The sequence below is a fragment of the Colias eurytheme genome, chromosome 16 (genome assembly GCF_061535395.1).
Source record: "Colias eurytheme isolate Ceu_HAF_F1 chromosome 16, ilColEury1 Martin Lab GWU primary, whole genome shotgun sequence".
Lineage (NCBI taxonomy): Eukaryota > Metazoa > Arthropoda > Insecta > Lepidoptera > Pieridae > Colias > Colias eurytheme.
Window position 1 is genome coordinate 2,655,645 of NC_142995.1, and position 18,795 is coordinate 2,674,439.

Below are 18,795 nucleotides of genomic sequence, written 5' to 3' on the forward strand. Positions count from 1 at the left end.
GTCATTGTATACAATTCTTAATACCATAATTCGTAAAACCACTTGGATATCCAGTGGTGTGAAATAAATTATATAGAACACAAATCCTAGGAAATCTGTAGATTTCCTAAATAGCAAACAGAAATGTTCATAGCTTTAGTGTAATAATAACTCGAACCATGTTTCATAACGCTCTTTCACGCCATTGAACAAATTCACATTTTTAGTACAAAATAATATAAAATATGAGTTAAAAAGGTAAAATATACTGACCCACATACAGTCGGATTCTCCGCTACACGATTTATGCATTTGGACTTACAAGTTTGGACTTTAGTACAAGTGGTGCAAAGTTTGGGTACTGCTTGAAACACATCGACTGTGGTCCATTAACGGGCAGTTGCTTTTATTTATACTGTATGTACTTATTTATACTGGATATGATTTATTGATGAAAAGCATAGAACATTATTTATAATGTTTTTAGTGAAATGTTTATCATAATAACGGGGGTGAGTCGTGCTACGTTTTATTTATATTGTATGTATTTACCATTTATATCGAGTGATATGATGTATTTATTAATAATAGTTGATATACATATAGTTATAACATGAGCCTTTGGCTATACTAGTACGTAGTACTCGAGTTAAAAGTATTTACAAACTCAGTTTCAATTTCTGTACCTATTTCCATACAGAATGTCAGTTGTTTTTGTGTGTGTACACACATCCTTCTGTCCTCATTAACTTTCACGTTTGTACTGTAAGGACTTGTAAAATTCTTGTTAAATATATTTATAGTTCTTTTAATATAATGACTATAATATCAAGTCTATTCTATTCACGTTTCATCACATATAATAATCAATATCTATCAATAAGACCCCCACAGTTTAACAGACGCACTGCGTAAAACGAAACTGCCCAGAAAGTCTTCAAACCTGCGGGGTATTTAATTAAACCAACCATTTGCAACCCTCTTTGTTCCTTGTTAATTGTTACTTTTCCTCATCATTTGTCTCGACGTCCGACACCTTTGAAAAGATCGTGGACTAAGAACATTTGCATCTTTTGATGAGCTGTACGCGGTGTTTTAATGAACCGCTGTTATTTCAGATTCTGAATATATTTAGCTCTATTGCAATTCATAGAATGAAAAGCTTAATAAAGCATGTGTGTTAACTATTAATAATATTTGTAGAATTAAATGCGCAACAACTGTGGTTTTTGTTTCAATAAACAACTTATTACATATTTTACACACTTAAAGCGGAAGGTATATTTGCTAAAACAAAGCTTGCTTATGTCAAGATTAGAATAATTAAATTATAATTATAATTTAAATATTAATATATAATTAAACTTTACTCAAAATTTTATTTATGATTAAGTAATTCTGTGACCCACATATTATAAACATGAGCACAATCTGTCCATTCATAAAAGATCCGGTATGATCTTAGAAATAAATCACATTCAAATAAAGCATTGAAGGTCACTTATTTTTTATTACCATTACAAAATAAAAAACGACGCTCTTTCAATCCCGTTAAAGCCTTAAAAATTATTATATCATCACTTAAAAATAAGTATTATCGCTTCTAGAATTACCATCATCTTAAGTCGAAATTCATTTTACAATCTAATTAAATGGGGTATATTGTGCTTCTCGTAGCGCCTACCTGTTGCTACGCAACTTGCTACGGTGCTACGACGCATGCGTAGTATCAGGAGTGATAATATATCAATTCTTATAAAGCCTCTGCCTGGAATGTGTTTAAATTTGATTGCTATGAATAAAGGATGTATTGACCGAGGCGTTGTGGATTTATGTGTTGCTTTTTATCGGCTACGGCTAAGATATAGGGGAATTTTAGTTCGTATAATCATATAAATAATGAACCTTATAAATATTATAATAATGAATGAATGAAGGTCATTTAATCTATCATAACTTACTGACTATACAATATGATGAAAATACATTAGCAATATATTGGAGTGAATAACTGACCGACTTATTAACTATATATACAGAAATTCGGCAATTTACTTGCAAGTTACAAAGCTCCATTGATATTGGGATCTGGATTAAATCTTAATTAATCTGGAAAGGTTAGGTCAGGGATATGGAGCTTCGGTTTCCTTAACCTTAAATGTTATTAGTTATTCATATTATAACCCATGATCTAATGAAAATTGTATAATATTTACATGTAGAACATGTCGTCCTAATGCTTGAAGTCCGCAGAAAAATCGTGTATTTATTATTGTAATATTAATTAAACTGAACATAAATGAAATTGTAACGTAATCCTAAACATAACTGTAAACCTTTTATTCAATTCAATTTCTTCGGGTGGCAATTTTGTTTAAGTACAATTCTGCCAATAACCCTTTTATTTTACATGTAAACATATGAGCTGTTCTCAACAATTATCAACGACCAGCGTTTATTTTTAGATAGTCTCTATAGTTACAATTCGATTCGTTCATCCAATACCGAAAGCAGTAGGTATATTAAATGAAATAAAAGCAAATATTGAGGCAGGTCATTTAAACATTCGAAATCCCTATTTCTGTCCACACCTACGTACATTCTTGGTTTCTATAAAAAATTAGCACTTTGTTTATACTCAGCGAATGAATTTACGACGTAACGGCATCCGTTTCGATGTCCGCCTTGAAAAAATGCCAAAAACTTACAGTGGATTGAATGTTCATGAATTATTCGAGCAACAACCTTTTGATAGAGGATCCTACTAATATTATAAACTAGCTTTCCGCCCGTGGCTTCACCCGCTTTCTCTAAAATATACATAAGTTATATGCTACCTTCCTCTTAAATCGCTCTATCTATTAAAAAACACAACAAAATCGGTTTTAAGCATACATAGGGACATAGGGACAGAGAAAGCGACTTTGTTTAACACTATGTAGGGATGATGCGAAAGTTTGTATGTTTGTTTGATTATTACTTCTTCACGAAAAAACTACTGAGCCGAAATTAGGTACACACGTAGAGGGTAACATGGATAGATTTTATCCTGAAAATGCCACGGGAACGGAAACTACGCGGGTTTTCCATTGATTTAGCGGGCGACGCTGCGGGCGAAAATATATTATAATTATAATATTATAATATATCAGGGGGTCACGTACTTGATTGGTTGCTCCACCTTCATATTAAATGATACTGACCCAGCATACGAAATGAATTATTTACATTTGGTTTATAGTAACGATTGTGTATGTGGTCATATTAAATAACTCTTTGATCTTTAATTTGTTTTTGGTGTAATTTTATCTAATCTAATATAATTCATAATCATTATAATTCATTACAAATAACATTTTATAAAAATATCGTTCAAACTTTTAAATGTGAATTAACTAGATGATGTTTTATAATATAATAACATACCTATTATGTAAAAAGAAATAATGATTATAAATGGAAATATTTAATTTTAGACAAAAAAGCCACGAATCGTACAAAATATGATCGTCAGGAAACAATTTTGACTAATTTAATTATTTCAATCCTCCACTTAACCTACGTAAGTGCACACCATTAATAACATTACCAACACAAAAGCACTAACATGTGTACTACACTAAAATAAGGCTCGGCTACACGGCACTCAAGGCATGCATCCTGCTACTTGACCGACTTTCCATCAAGCCGCCCTAAGGACCTTGTGTTAGGACTCTTTTGTTTCGAGAGAACACTCGCTACACGATTATAAATTAACGTATTGTTGCTTTAATTTAGGAAGCATAGCGAGAAGGATTATGTGTTTTTTTACGTTACTTATAGAGATATCAGAATAAAAAAACTTACATTCGGTAAAATGGATTAAGTTTATATATATTACATAATAATGCAAACTAGTTATGGTCATAGTGTAAGAAAAAAAATAAACTTATAGAAGAGCTTTCATAACAAAAAACTCTATATGATGAATTTGCACAATTAATGTATTTAGCTATAACTAGTCCAAAGGTTCTTCCTTCTATTATGATATTCTGATCTGATGACATCTATTGTAATATGATAGTTCCCTTTAACAAGTTTGTCGAGTCCCGAACCTTCTGTGCAGTCTTACGACATTACTACAGTTACTTTAGATCGGTGTCCACAGGCTTTATACAGTACTAACTTAGATGCATCTTACCTATAATTACTAGCTTTAAAAAATGAGATATTTAACCGCGATAAAAATTAGTTACAGTATAGCCTTCTAATGTCAACATCATATCATAAAATCGATCCGTTACGTCGTAATTACGATGTAAGAAGGGCAAACAAACACTTTCAAATTTATTGTATTAGAATGAACTTTCATAACCCATAACCATATAATATTATACTAGATAATCGAATTGAGTTGAAAGCATACTCCGAGTATCCGGTCTTTAGACGATTAATTACTAAGTGAGCACTTAGGCATTAATATATCTCACCACAAACTCTAACCTGTCACTTATACGGAGTGCGAACTTGAGTGCGAACTCATCCATGTGACGTCATGATGATTCGAAATGCTTCTAGAAGAAGTCTCTATAGTGAAAATGAATCGCCTAATGTGTTGCTAAGCGTAAAACTTGAGAACGATTCGACCAATGTAGCTTTTTTTAGCAATGTAACGTTTTTGTTACAAGGAAGGTTCTTATGGAAAGAAAACTCGAAAAAGGGGCAACAAGGCAGAACAACGCCTTTTTTTTAAAGTGGGGAAATCTTCCAAAGATACCCACGGCCCCCGGGGAAGGCAGAACAACGCCTACGGGAACAGCTAGTTGAATAAATAAATGAGTTTGAACTTATGTCTAATTAGACGACCAGAGTAAAACCCATTAGGACGGAAAGCGGGTTTCTTACAAATTACAATAAATTCCTAACTTGTTTGCAAATTGCAATGTCCAATTATTTTAGTATTTCTACGAACGTTTTAGGGCAAATCATGATATGCCTAATGTATGTATATAGTAATAGTGACTTTCCAGATTTTTTATTTGCTTTTTTTTAAGATTCAGGTGTTAGAATTAAGGAGGATGTATTTCACAGCTAATCGACGCGACGCTAATATTTGATCTAGGAATCTACTAAATTTACTATCTATTCAATTAATAGTTCTAGGAACGTTTGCAATTCTAAGTAATCTTAAATTATTGTTTAGCTTATAAACTTAACTAAACGGTGATTAAATATTTAGGAATTCCTAGTCTTGAATTCACTTTTAATACATCATATTATGTCCCACGGCTAACACGACGACGACGACGACGACGACGACGACATCATATTAATATTATGATTGATGTTACGTGCAATTTTAGAACTGTCCTATAAAGAATAAGGAAAAAACAAGACAAAATTCACGTAAAAAGAAACAGGAATTGTCCTATTCATATCATTTATTTATGCAACAAATAATACAATATGAAAAACAGCTCAATATATTTTATATATTCAATAAAAAATATGCTTTTTTTGCACCGAAAATGAATGAAATGGTTGAAAAATACAACGAAACTCCACTCAATTTTGCTAGTAACGCATAGTAAATATTATATATATAAAACCCTAAAATCGTTCTAAAATTAAGGTCTAGTAACTTAATTGTAAAAGTATTGCAAATACAAAATTTCGACAACAACATCACGAGAAAATAATTATTTTATGCCAGTCCTGAACTATGGAACACAAAAAGTTGTACGACTTGAAATTTTAAGCCTCAACAGCTCAGGTTAATAATTACCCAGTCCACTTACCGCTTGAAGTATTTAAAATTCAGACTTAAGTTTTAAATGCGACGAAATTTGTATAATGCTGACGAATTTTATAGCCATATTATTAACATTTTATCCAACCAATGAGGGCAAGAGATCATTAATTCAGTTTATTTTTCAGTTGCTACAAGGATAATAAATAATTAAGTTGGTAACATCTATTCTGAAGTTTTATTTAAAATAGATATACCTACCTGAAAAGCTTTCACTTTAATGAAATTAGGGATGTAAAAAACACAAACACATCCAAACAATTATGTGGTTCTAATCTCTAACATAACTTCTTCTATCTCTTGAAGACACATAATGTTACGTTTTATTCAAGACTAGCTTACCGCCCGCGGCTTCGCCCGCTTTGTCTAAAACCTAATAAATTATGTACTAAAACCTTCCTCTTGAATCACTCTATCTATTAAAAAAAACTGCATCAAAATCCGTTGCGTAGTTTTAAAGATTTAAGCATACAAAGGGACATAGGGACATAGGGACAGAGAAAGCGACTTTGTTTTATACTATGTAGTGATATGGAACATAACATGATTATAAACAAAAAAGCTGAACCGTTCCTTTTTTTACTTTTTAATCTCATTATTTAGCAATTTATCTTTTTTACACGCAAGTGTTGAACAGCTATCTTTACATAAGAGACAAACACACTTAAATATCAATAAGCTATACAAATAAAAAGTGGAAAGGAGGGTAAATAGAGTAAAGACGGGCGTCAGATTGGTAAATACAATACTGACGCCAGTAAGGGCCATTGAGGGAACGTGTAGCCTTTAAATATCTCCATCACTATATGTGACTATAGGTACTCTATTTATAGCATACTTTAATACTACACATGCCATTTGATATTTACTCTAGTTTTATAGTTAAGAAGTGTAATTGCCTGTATTTATATCAGAAATAGCTTTAGATTATAGATATTGTTTGTTTATTCACCTTGAATGGCAAACGGATTGTAAATTACATTATAAGTGTTAAAACATGATTAAAATAAATGTGATTGTGTAAAAAACAAACGCTCTATCTACATAATAAGACTTAGGGCCGATTTTTCAATGCTTGGATAAAATTTATTCGTCGAATAATGTATAAAACTACCATTTTAAAAACGTATTCTAATTGCCAGTATTTGACAGTTTGCGTGACATTTTAATATTATCGTGTAATACTTTATTGGACGGATAAGTTTTATCCAAGCATTGAAAAATCGGCCCTTAGTAACAAAATCCTGAATAACAAAAATTAACCAATTGACACACACATGAGTACATAGACTACTTCTTATTCGCGTACCACATAATTATAACATATATACAACGGAATCAAACAACTTTATTACCCATACATATAAACTTATAGCGCGGCAACATTATTTATTTTGACCCAATAATACACTTCATACCTTACACGTGTACACACACACACACAACAAACACTCGCACTCCAAACATTTCTACACTATTTCAAGCAGTCAACGTGTTTCGAAAGGCCGTTGTACGATACTTGCAGACGTGTGGACGTAGCATCTTGTACACCCTTGACTCCATCGGCTCTGGAGACACCCTTCAACTAACAACCACTCAACTATGATGTCAATTTTCATCAGCTTATGAACGAACTATTTATGCTGGGGAGTGTAATGAAATTTTCGATGTGAACGGTTTTGTTTTGGATGGAGAATAAGACTTAATTATAACAATTCTGATTAAACATTTCAAACGTTTTATTTTTCGATTTATTTACTGTAATTTTCAATTATTGTATGCAATTTTTTGTCCTTTTATCTTATGTTTTATAAATGAAATGATTGATAGAGTAGAGATACCTGGTTAGAGTTGCTTGTTATAAAATAAATGTTCTTGGTATTCAAAAAAACACTTCAATTTTACTTATACCATTTATCCATCTATGATTTTTATCCCAAAATATATTGCTATACATTGCCTTCTTATTCAAACAACAAACTGGTCACCAAGACCCATTTATCACTTCAATTTGCTGTAGAATTTATGATACAATTTACGTTCCAATATAATTATGCATATAAGTTTATTACTCGGGGGAGGCAGGCGCCGCCGTGGCGCCTTGTTGGTCGCTCGATGATCAAATTTCAACTATGTGAGAATACGGGTAGATTGTATGTATAAGTATATATAGAAGGGAGTGTTTCGAATAGTTTTCCTTGGTTTTCGTAATGTGTACATCCTGGTTTTCTAATCTTTAGGAATCTTCATTTTATAACCTTAAGATAGTATGAAACTATCTAAATTTGAAGTCACTGCTTTGTTTTTATGACAATAACTCAATGTTTATGTTGTATGAAGTATTTTATTTTCAAAAAGAGTATGAAAGTAGATATGTAACAATATTACTAATGTAATATTCACTTATGCTGCAAATTATACAAAAATTGTACAGTTACATACAGTTTTAATTGAAACTAATTTTCAGTATAATATATCCATAAAAATATGTTATAAAAATTGTCTGAATATTCATTTATACTAATCGTATTCTTTTTTTTTTCATGTACATCTTCCGTGGCTGCTCATCAAATAGGTAAGAATTTCATGGAAATACAGATATTTTAAAAACCAGCAACGCAGCATCTACAAATTATAATTAAAATGTATTCTTTTGTTGTAATTTTTAAATTGTCTTAAATACTTAAAATACACATACAATGGTATGTATAGTATTTTCTTCAAATAGAAAAAAATACTTTAAAATTTACTGCCAACATACGGAAAAATCGAACATTGAGCTATTATTATAACAGCTCAATGCAATCGAATCTAGCATTATTCAATTTTTTGTGCTAAATATGAGAGCACGATCAATGGCTTCTTTCAAATTTCTTTTTTCACATTTGAAAGAAGTCATTGGCAATTAAAGTCATGAAGTTATTGACATTTAACAAGACTTTAACAATCAATATAACAATCAATAACAATAGATTAGTATTGTTGAAGTGAAACTTCTTTATCGGGGTTGGAAAAAAATTTAGTGTAACATTTTTTTGTTACGCGTGACATTTTTCCGTTACGCGCCATCTTTTTATTATATATTCTTATATATATCGTGGTAGGGCCACGCGTGATTCGACGTTATTCTGTAAAGTTGCATATAGTAAATTATTTTTTGAAAAATAAGGTCATAAAGAAGTTTCACTTCTTACGTGTGTACACTAGTACACGCACACATTTTTTATTAGTATAGTCTTGTTAATATAAAGAAAATTCATTACGTTTGATACGTAATTAAATGTTTTCGTCAAAATAAAGTTAGGTATATTAAACGTGTTAAGTGTTGAAGCAAAGAGCGAAAACTCAAGAAGTTTTCTGAAACTAGTTGTTTATTACGCTTTGGGTATGCAGTGCAACTTTAGCCGTGTAAATTCTCAGAAAATGTAAACACTTTTTATTCAATAGACGCTAATTGTAAACTGTATGTATCGCTTTTTGAGTAAAGGTAAAATTTTATTTTTTATACAAATGATTGATTTTGCATGGAATCGGTTTTATATCTTTGTTTGATTTTAAAGAGACAACTTTCATATATTTTCTGTATTTGTATAGTTCATAGACTTTATCATAGGCTAATATTAAGGATATAACTTCTAATAGGAAAATGAGGAATATATTTTATCACCGCACTTAACGATATAATATAATATTTTTTACGTCTTTCACTAACTATTTTATTTCTATTTTTTTTTTCTAAAATACGTATGTAAATCTTATTTTTATACTTATATTGACTTCAATAAACTATAAGCCAAATGCATATTTGCGAATCTCAAGTATATGAACGTGACCCTATTTTAAAAATTTTACGGACAATTTTATGTGTCCTACTTAACCGCGCCTTTTTCCCACCGGGGATTAAACTGAATTTAAAAATATCCGATACGATATATTCTACTCGTATTTTTGAATTTTTACGATTTTTTCGTTAAAATAATGTTTTAAGGAGAAAATGCGCAAGTCAATTCTAAGAAGGATATAGTGAAATTCAGAGGGTAATTTACGCCCATCAAATGTGATGTAAAGTTAATATTTGAAATTCCTAAATGTTATACACATAATGATTCATCAAATATAAGGTCAACGTTTAGTTCAGAGCCTTTTTATATACTCACCTAATACAGTACGTCAGTACCTTAACATAAAAATGTACTAGTGTACAAAATGTATGAGATAAACTAATTCATACTTCACTTAGCATTTTCCTTAAAGCAAATAAACATTTATCACTGTCAATAAATCTAAATGAAAATACATAAAAAATGCTCTATATGTAAATTAAATTCATCACTAGGTTATTATTCTAAACAGTTCCCGATTTTAGTTTCTGCTTTACAGTAGAATTTAATAAATACTGTTATAGTTAATCATGTAAGCTTATATTCTTTAAATCTAATATACATACGTGTGCATTTTCGTGCTCTATTTGGAACGATTTGTTTACTTCTTCACTATTGTAAAATACACTATGTTGTTAAAAGTTTTAATTTAATTTGTGTCTGAATAAAAAAATCTGCTTTGATCCTTTATGCGAAAAAAATACCATTTGCAAGTAAAAGAACAAATAATGCATACAGTATATTATATAAAACTTTTTGTACATGATGTCATTACCCGCTTTTGAGAATATACGTACTTTGGAATAAACATTTTTGATTTAACTATACGTTAAAGAATTGTTTTTAAAACATTTTTTTAATGTTTGTATCTTATTGTATTATATCGTTGTCAATTCGACAAAGCACTCATATTTTGCTCAAATGTATGGAGAATTAATTACTTTACCAACATATTACCTATAATAATTTTTATTTATGTATAAAGCCGGATTTTCGTAACGATTCGCCATTTTTGCAACTTCTAAGGTATCTTTTGAGACTTTCTTATTCATTATATTGAATACAATTATGATAAACGTGTATCCAACTACCCACTTGTTTAATTAATAATATGAAAGCGGAGAAAATTGATCGCGACTCGTCTTTCAAACAATTTCAAAGGTTTCTCTATGATAATTTTCCTATTTACTATAAGGCGCGGGACATATACAAGCGGCGCGGCGCGCATCGGGCGCACCGCGGGCGCGCCTACCGGCGCGCCTCGGGCGCGCTGTTGGCGTCCGAAAATGATATTTATATAGAGTGGTTAAATGCATTTTCTTCATGCATAATTTAGTAAAATTATGTTTTTTGTGCTAAAAGAGTTTAACATTAATTTGAAAGTAACGATTTTGTTTTGATAATTCCTTGTAAGTAAATAGCGAGGATAACCCCACGATTGCAAATATATCTTTGTTGGAAATGTTGGAATTTACTTGGAAAATTTTATAGTACTTTTAAAGTAATTTTAAAGTAGTACTGGTGTAATGATGGAAGAAAAGAAGGTTAAAATAACACAAAATTTATATTGTACTAGCGGTCCGCCCCGGCTTCGCCCGTGGTACATATTTCGCAATAAAAGGTAGCCTATGTTCTTTCTCAGGGTCTAAAGATTATCTGTGCCAAATGTCATCAAAATCGGTCCAGTAGTTTATGCGTGAAAACCATAGATACATACAAACCTTTCCTCTTTATAATATTAGTATAGATAAAATATGGTTTTCAAACACAGGTTTACATTTAAACCATATAAATCTTATCATTAAAATCTCAGTTCAAAAGTATTTACAGTACTGATCATTCCACAATATTATTACAATTACAAATAAATAAAAAACACAATCAAAATCAGGATTATCTTTATTTCTGACATTGTAAATACATGGGAACTTTCATTATGCTCTTCTTCATTTTCACTTTCCCTACTGCCATCACCTGTGTAAATCATTTCATCGATTAATTCAATTCACCTTTAAAAATAAAACGAAGAAGGGTATGTAATAGCAGCTCTATATAATTCCACACAGAGAGAACACATTTTTGACTGACAGGCTACCGTCTCCTACCACCCGATTTGTTTTTGATTGTGTATGACCGTGAATTGACCTCTATTTGGATGCGATGGGGGAAGCGCGCCTGCGCGCGGTACGCCTGCGGTACGCCCGCGGCGCAACCGTGGCGTGCCGCCTCGTCGCCTTTCCAAAATTCTTTCATACAAAATGTATAAGAAGGACGTGGTGCAAAACAGATTCAAGAGGTGCGCTTATGGCACGCCCGCGCCCGCGCCGCTTGTGTTTGACCCGCGCCTTAAGAATTCAATCGTTAGAGATTACGTAGGCAAAAAGATTACATAGTACATAATATGTAGGAAGGTATTATAATATGAATATAGTACAGGGAACATTGAGTTTGTTTTCATATAAATCTATACTAATATTATAAAGCTTAAGAGTTTGTTTGTTTGTTTATTTGTTTGAAAGCGCTAATCTCAGGAAGTACTGGTCTGATTTGAAAAATTCTTTCGGTGATAGATAGCTTATTTATCGAGGAAGGCTATAGGCTTTATATTATCATGCTAAGATCAACGGGAGCGGAGTAATGCGGGTAAAACCGCAGGGCACAGCTAGTTATTATGTAGAAAGAGGGAAGAGACGTTAAATACAAAATAATTAATGTAAAATTTTATGATTTCAGACCGGGTGACCTTTAGACCAGAGAGTAAGTTTGGTTTGAAACTTATGTGTTAGATCGGCGCTTTAATCTTAAGCTATTAGAACTAATGCTTCGTAATTAGAATAATATCGATTTCGAGAACATTCGAGAAAGTTCGATTACAACGTTATGAGCGGGAAAATGTTTTATTGGCATCTATTGGCTGATCAATCCTCTATATCCAATTATATAGAATGTTTTAAAAGTGTTGGTTAATTACTAAAAACGACGAAAGTATATTTTCAATATATTTATGAAAATAATGAATAGTAGGTACCTACTACACTTGTTTAATAAAAAAAAAATTACCATAATATTATGGTGTTGAATGAAATGTACTTATTTGATTACGCCATATTTTTGTTTGTATATAACGTTGATGATAGGCAAAATTCATAACTATTGATGTAAATGAAAACACGCCATACAAATTCAATTACAATGTAAAAGAGGAATAATCCAGTAGTTAGTATATAACCAGCTAATGACGAGTTGATTTAGAATTAACAAAGCTTCGCTTCTAACGAGAAAGTAGTTAGAAATAATATATCCGTATCGAATGTAGTTTGTAAGTAGATAACATCGCTTAAGGCAATGCCTTCTTTAACAGCAGTCAACAAAATGCAAGCGAACATCTGCTATTTCTTCATTGTTTTGGTAAGTCCCTGAATATTAAAGATACATGACGTGTAATATACTAAATATTACAATGTTTGGAAGACTGTTCAGAAATGAAAACCCCCCAAACAATTATTGTGAATTAGAGGATAAGTAGGTATCTAAGTTCAAAAAATTTAAAACTTTGAACTAATATATTGTCTCATATTATGTAGATTAAACAATATAGGAAATTTAAGATTCCCGGACCACACCTTGATCTTATCACTCATACACAGAAACTGTTATTTCTGCAGAAATTGTATGAATTATTAACTAATATATATTACACATTAAATTGGTAGCAAAGAGTTATCTATCCTGGCTACTGTTTAAAGAACTTACATAAAACAATTTATTAGTGTTTACTCTTATATAGGGGAGAGAACTTATTTAAAAGTCAAAAGTTTATGAAACATCACACAATATAACTACAAAATGAAGTAAAATTGTGACAAAGTTAAATATCTTTTGAACTGAACCTTTTGTATTGGCTGATTCCGGTATCGATATCCTAAAACTTTTCCTTATCAAGAAAATAATTATTTACTTTGAATAAATTGAGAGAAGTTCAGAAATTATTTATCAATAAAGGTTTTGTGTTACATTTTATATTAAGTAAATTATTATTTCACTTACAAAAATAATAATTATTTTATTATTTATTTTAATATCTTTTGATATTAGATACGTATATTATTTTAAGACAAAACACACAAACGAAACTTAGATTGTCTTTCTACTTTTATTGTATAAACTCTGGACCAATTTAACTTTCTCTTTCTACTTAAATAATATTATCAAGATGAAACATATCACTGAATCTGAATTAAATAAAAAAATAACTATAATATCCTAGTCTCTGGCTGGGATATCTAAGATAAAAATGTAAAGTGAACTGTATCTTAAATATAGTATAATCCTTTTCAATTTTTGTTAAAACTCACAACCGTTTAAAAGTTATTAATGAAAATCGCTCCAGATCTTGGTTCTTTCTTCTTAAAGTCGTCATTGTATTTAATCTTTTAACTCGTCACTCCATTAATTATTCTATTGTATTGAAATAATATTATTTAAAGTCTTTTGATTCACTCAATCTTTGAATTGTTTTATTATAACATACAGATAAAGAAACGAAGATTTATTATTTACATATATATTTTTTTGTTATTTTATTTCGAAATTATAATATGCATTACAGGTTATTTACCCAATGCGACAGTGACTTAAAAATAAACTAAAATTAGGTGAAACATCTATTTAAGAATAACATCATAACGTGCAACATATTACAGAGATACGGCCGTAATATTTTTTCCATTTTATTTGTTTGTTAAGGTGAGCATTTCAATGTAACACATGTTTACAGTGGCGGCGATCGGTACTCACCAATTGTCAAGAAAATACGCAGGTTTTTGTGACATTTTTACTTGCAATCGTATAAAATCATTATTTTATTTCTCAGCCGTAATAGAAAGAAGTCCATTGGAGAACCAGATATACATATAACATTTAAGAAGTAGACTTTCCAATTCAAAAAATAACTTTCGTGATCCGTCCAGCTAGATTATACCACGTGGAAAGTCATGTCACTTGCAGGATCTCAAAGTTTCTTTTTCAGTTTAATGCCACAGTATATAAACTGTCAGAACTTTTAAACAAAAGGCAGTATAATATTAGTGACACATTATCATTTATTAAATTATATTTGAACTATTAAGTATATACTAAGGTCAATACTACACTAACGATAAGAAAGATAGCAGCAAGAATTTTGTTATGAAGCAAGTTGTGTTTTCGTAACTGTCGCGTACGTCATATAATAAAATACACTCTCTCAACAATATAAGTATAGGCATGTGGTTGTACTACGTGTTACAAAGAATTATAGGGCTTCCTATAGAAGCTAATTTCCTAGCTGACCCTGTGTGTAAAGCTGCACAAAGCAAAACATATTTGCTCCTCGTTACCGTACCGCTTGTTAACGTTACTGGTGCAATCTATCAATCAGATTGTCGAATGGGTATTTACACGATGTATCTACAATCTACATGTTGTACTAGTGAAAAATCTATTAATTTAGTGGATTTTTATGTTTATTTTGGTAATTGCGATTGAGAAAAAAAAATTATTTTTAGTTATAGATTGTTTTTTATTCTTATTGTAATTAAATCCCGTTATTTCATGAATAATAAATAATTATGAATAAAATTAAAAACCTGGTAAGGTAAGATATTTAGGTATATGAATTATAAAAAAAATCCACATGAAAGTCATTATTCTTATAGCTATTATTCAACTTTTTATTTCATTTGGATAGCCATTTTACCAAACATTCATAATATTGTTATAATTAAGTTACGAAATTACTTGCTCGAACTTAAATTCCATACATAACTTTAGCAAGGTAATTGCTTATACAAAACAAAGTTTGTCTTACCCTTAAGCGTTATAAAATAATTCGCTTCGAGACAACTAATTACGTACTCTATCCCATACAGTTAAAGTTTATTATCCTTTAGCAGTTTTGTAAGAGAACATATTAGGCTGGGAATCCACCAGAGGTGTGTGAGGATGCGTAGCGGGGGATGTATTTGTATCGTTCAATAGTATCGCTTCTTTTACCTCGCCTCGGTCAGCACAGCTCAGCGGTGCTAGGTTTTTTCGCATAAAAAACAAACGAGATATTATTATGTGTGCCAGGGATGTGAGCGAGGAATACCTACGTGCGAGGTATGTTCATTAGTTCTATAAGCTTTGAGCGATATAGAAGACATTTTACAGCTTAACAACGCATCCTCGCATCAAACACTTTCCTCGCACAGCTTTGGTGGAAACCCCCACATATTTCACAGCACGGCTAAACATCTTCGCATGACACATTATCCTCGCATATCTATGGTGGAAAAGCACCGTAAGTGTAGTTGTATTTCCTCCGCTGACTTGCCAAGTACGTTGATTTGGCGTCACTCCAGTACTCGGTTGTCCAAGCCAATAAAATGAATGCTCTTGTACTATTTACTTTTTGTCTCTCTATAGTGTTGCCCCAAGGAACAGCTGAACGATAATTTTCTTTGGCTACGTTCCCTAAAGACATTGACCTTTTTGGATATAGCATAAAACTCGTGCCGAACTGGACTAGCGAATATGTTTATTTATTGGAAGCAATTTGAAGAGGTTTTTCTGTAATTTGTATCAAACTAAGAGTATTCATTCCATATTATGTGTAATGTCTATATAGGTTTTATTATTTAAAAACAAACGAACTCTATGTAGGAACTACAAAATATTACTCATGCTGACTAATTTCTTGTTTTCGTTTCATTATATCCTTGATCGGAATAATCTCATTATTTAACTCTTATCCAAATGTTAAAATCTATTGGTTAAAAAACAGAGTATTACATTTATTGCTGCATTTATACTAACATTAAAATAATTCATTAAAATATAAATGCTAGTGCAAAAATAAAGATAAATTAAACAGTATGTTTTATTTATTCCTGAACAATATATCTATAACAATCATACATACACTCAAACCCAATATTCCCGGTAAACTGTGTTTCTCATCCCACATCTTAGATCCCTGTAATACCCGTTGCAAATAACATGTCCTGGAGATTAATAGCTCAAGCCTTGTTATGACAGTCCTGTAAATGTACACCTTTGTAGTGCACCTACCTGCCCTAGTTATGCCACATCCATTGCTAATAATTTCTTCGTAAACTTGGGTAGATAAAGGTTAACTTTAAAATAAATAAGCAGCTAGTTTTGGTCTTTTGGCGTAGTATAATTTGTTACAAGAAATAGTTGTTATAAAATTAATTGGTACTGACCAAATTTCAAATACTTTTCAAATTATAATTACTTCAACAGTAATCTAGTACAAATTCTACTGTTATCATCATCATCGACCCATGTAATGTCTTACTGCTGGTATACTATTATATTCGTTGTTTATTATCTTCAATAAGAATTCAAATACATTTATTTTCATGTACCTAGTAGGTACTTACATATACCAAACTTTGTAGCTTAGCAGTTATTTCCACTCTGTAAATGTCATAAATCTATAGAAAACTAGCTTTCCGCCCGCGGCTTCGCCCGCGTTTTCAAAGAAAAACCCGTTCCCGTAGAATTTCCGGGATAAAACCTATCCTATTTCCTTTCTCGGGTATAAAAATATCTCTATACGAAATTCATCCAAATTGGTTCAGTAGTTAAGGCGTGATTGAGTAACAGACAGACAGACAGAGTTACTTTCGCATTTATAATATTAGTATGGATTGTAAAATCTTAATTATATAATTACTAGCTTTCCGCCCGCAGCTTCGCCCGCGTTTTCAAAGAAAAACCCGTTCCCGTAGGATTTCCGGGATAAAACCTATCCTATGTCCTTTCTCGGGTATCAAAATATCTCTATACCAAATTTCATGCAAATTGGTTCAGTAGTTAAGGCGTGATTGAGTAACAGACAGACAGACAGACAGAGTTACTTTCGCATTTATAATATTAGTATGGATTGTAAAATTTTAATTATATAATTATTATTCTAAGCATCACAATCTGCCGCCCAGTTGTATATTATTGCCGCCCTGAGACACATACAAACGAGGACTTGGGTTCTCATACGATTTGATCTTGAGGGCCTTCATGATTCTGCCTACACAGGTGGAAAAATTACTGTCGAGCTTTATCTTTACTTAGAATCGTAGTAAATAGATTAATTATAGTAGTCTGGTTGTTTATTTACCCTGCAGTTTTTTTTATCTGTAGCGTAGTAAAAAGCTCACGTCAGTACCTATTTAATTAAATGACGAATATGAAATGCGATTTAATAATACTATTGTAGACAAATTGAGCATAATTATAATGAATGAAGAATTTTTTAGAACTCTACAAATACTTTTCTCTTACAAGCCACTTCTCTTCAACAATATGAACCATAGACATAAATCAAGTATGCTAAGACAATTGTCCCAGTTGCACACTATCCACACTGACATGTCATGTCAAAACGTGGACTTTATAAAGCGGATACAGTGATCCCTGATGAGACGTGTGTACTGGCTTTATCTCTTCCCTTTCAATATGTAGTTTAGATTTTATTATCACACGTTTTTAATGTGAACATTTCTTTAGATTAGTATATTAGATACGCCTAGGTATTAGATAATATAAATAGTTGTTTAACAGCGCTAAACAGTTTTTGGTAGGGAAAATGTTATGGGTTCGAGCCATCGACATGCTATGCTATGAAATTTTAGATTATATTACATTTACATTAGGTAAATTAAGTTATAGTTTCTCAATTCTATTGACAATCAAACAAATTATTAATTTAAGTGTAACATATTTTTACAATATAAATTTATTACTATTTTATAGGTTATACACATTAAAATTTGTAGCTTTAGAAAACAAATTTAGTATCCAATAAAAGTTTTTATTGATATTTTTAACTAAAAGTAAGAAATAAGCTGAGTTACTTAGATACGACACAGACGACAGCAACTTGTAAAATATTGACGAACTTCCAACGGTTTCTTTGCAGTTCTAGAAAGTTCTAACTCGTACTAAATAACGTACTATCATTGTTATTTAATAAAATATTGCAGTTTAACTATGAGTTAGCTATACGGCGTTTGAGCGTTAGGGTTAAACTTTGGATTGTAAACGTCTCTTTAGTTTAACTATTTATTGTTTTTCGTACAAACAGTTACACACGAATTGGCC

The 18,795-nt window shown here is 31.2% G+C and overlaps 1 protein-coding gene across 1 annotated transcript in view; it reads left to right on the top strand.

The window, feature by feature from the left end:
• Ptp36E (protein tyrosine phosphatase 36E) overlaps nucleotides 1–18,795 on the top strand; it is an 82,104-nt gene that overhangs the window by 22,200 nt on the left and 41,109 nt on the right. The window contains exon 2 of the mRNA XM_090111123.1: nucleotides 12,382–12,405. Coding sequence (XP_089967249.1) covers nucleotides 12,382–12,405 — 24 coding nt within the window. The remainder of the gene's footprint in view (nucleotides 1–12,381; nucleotides 12,406–18,795) is intronic.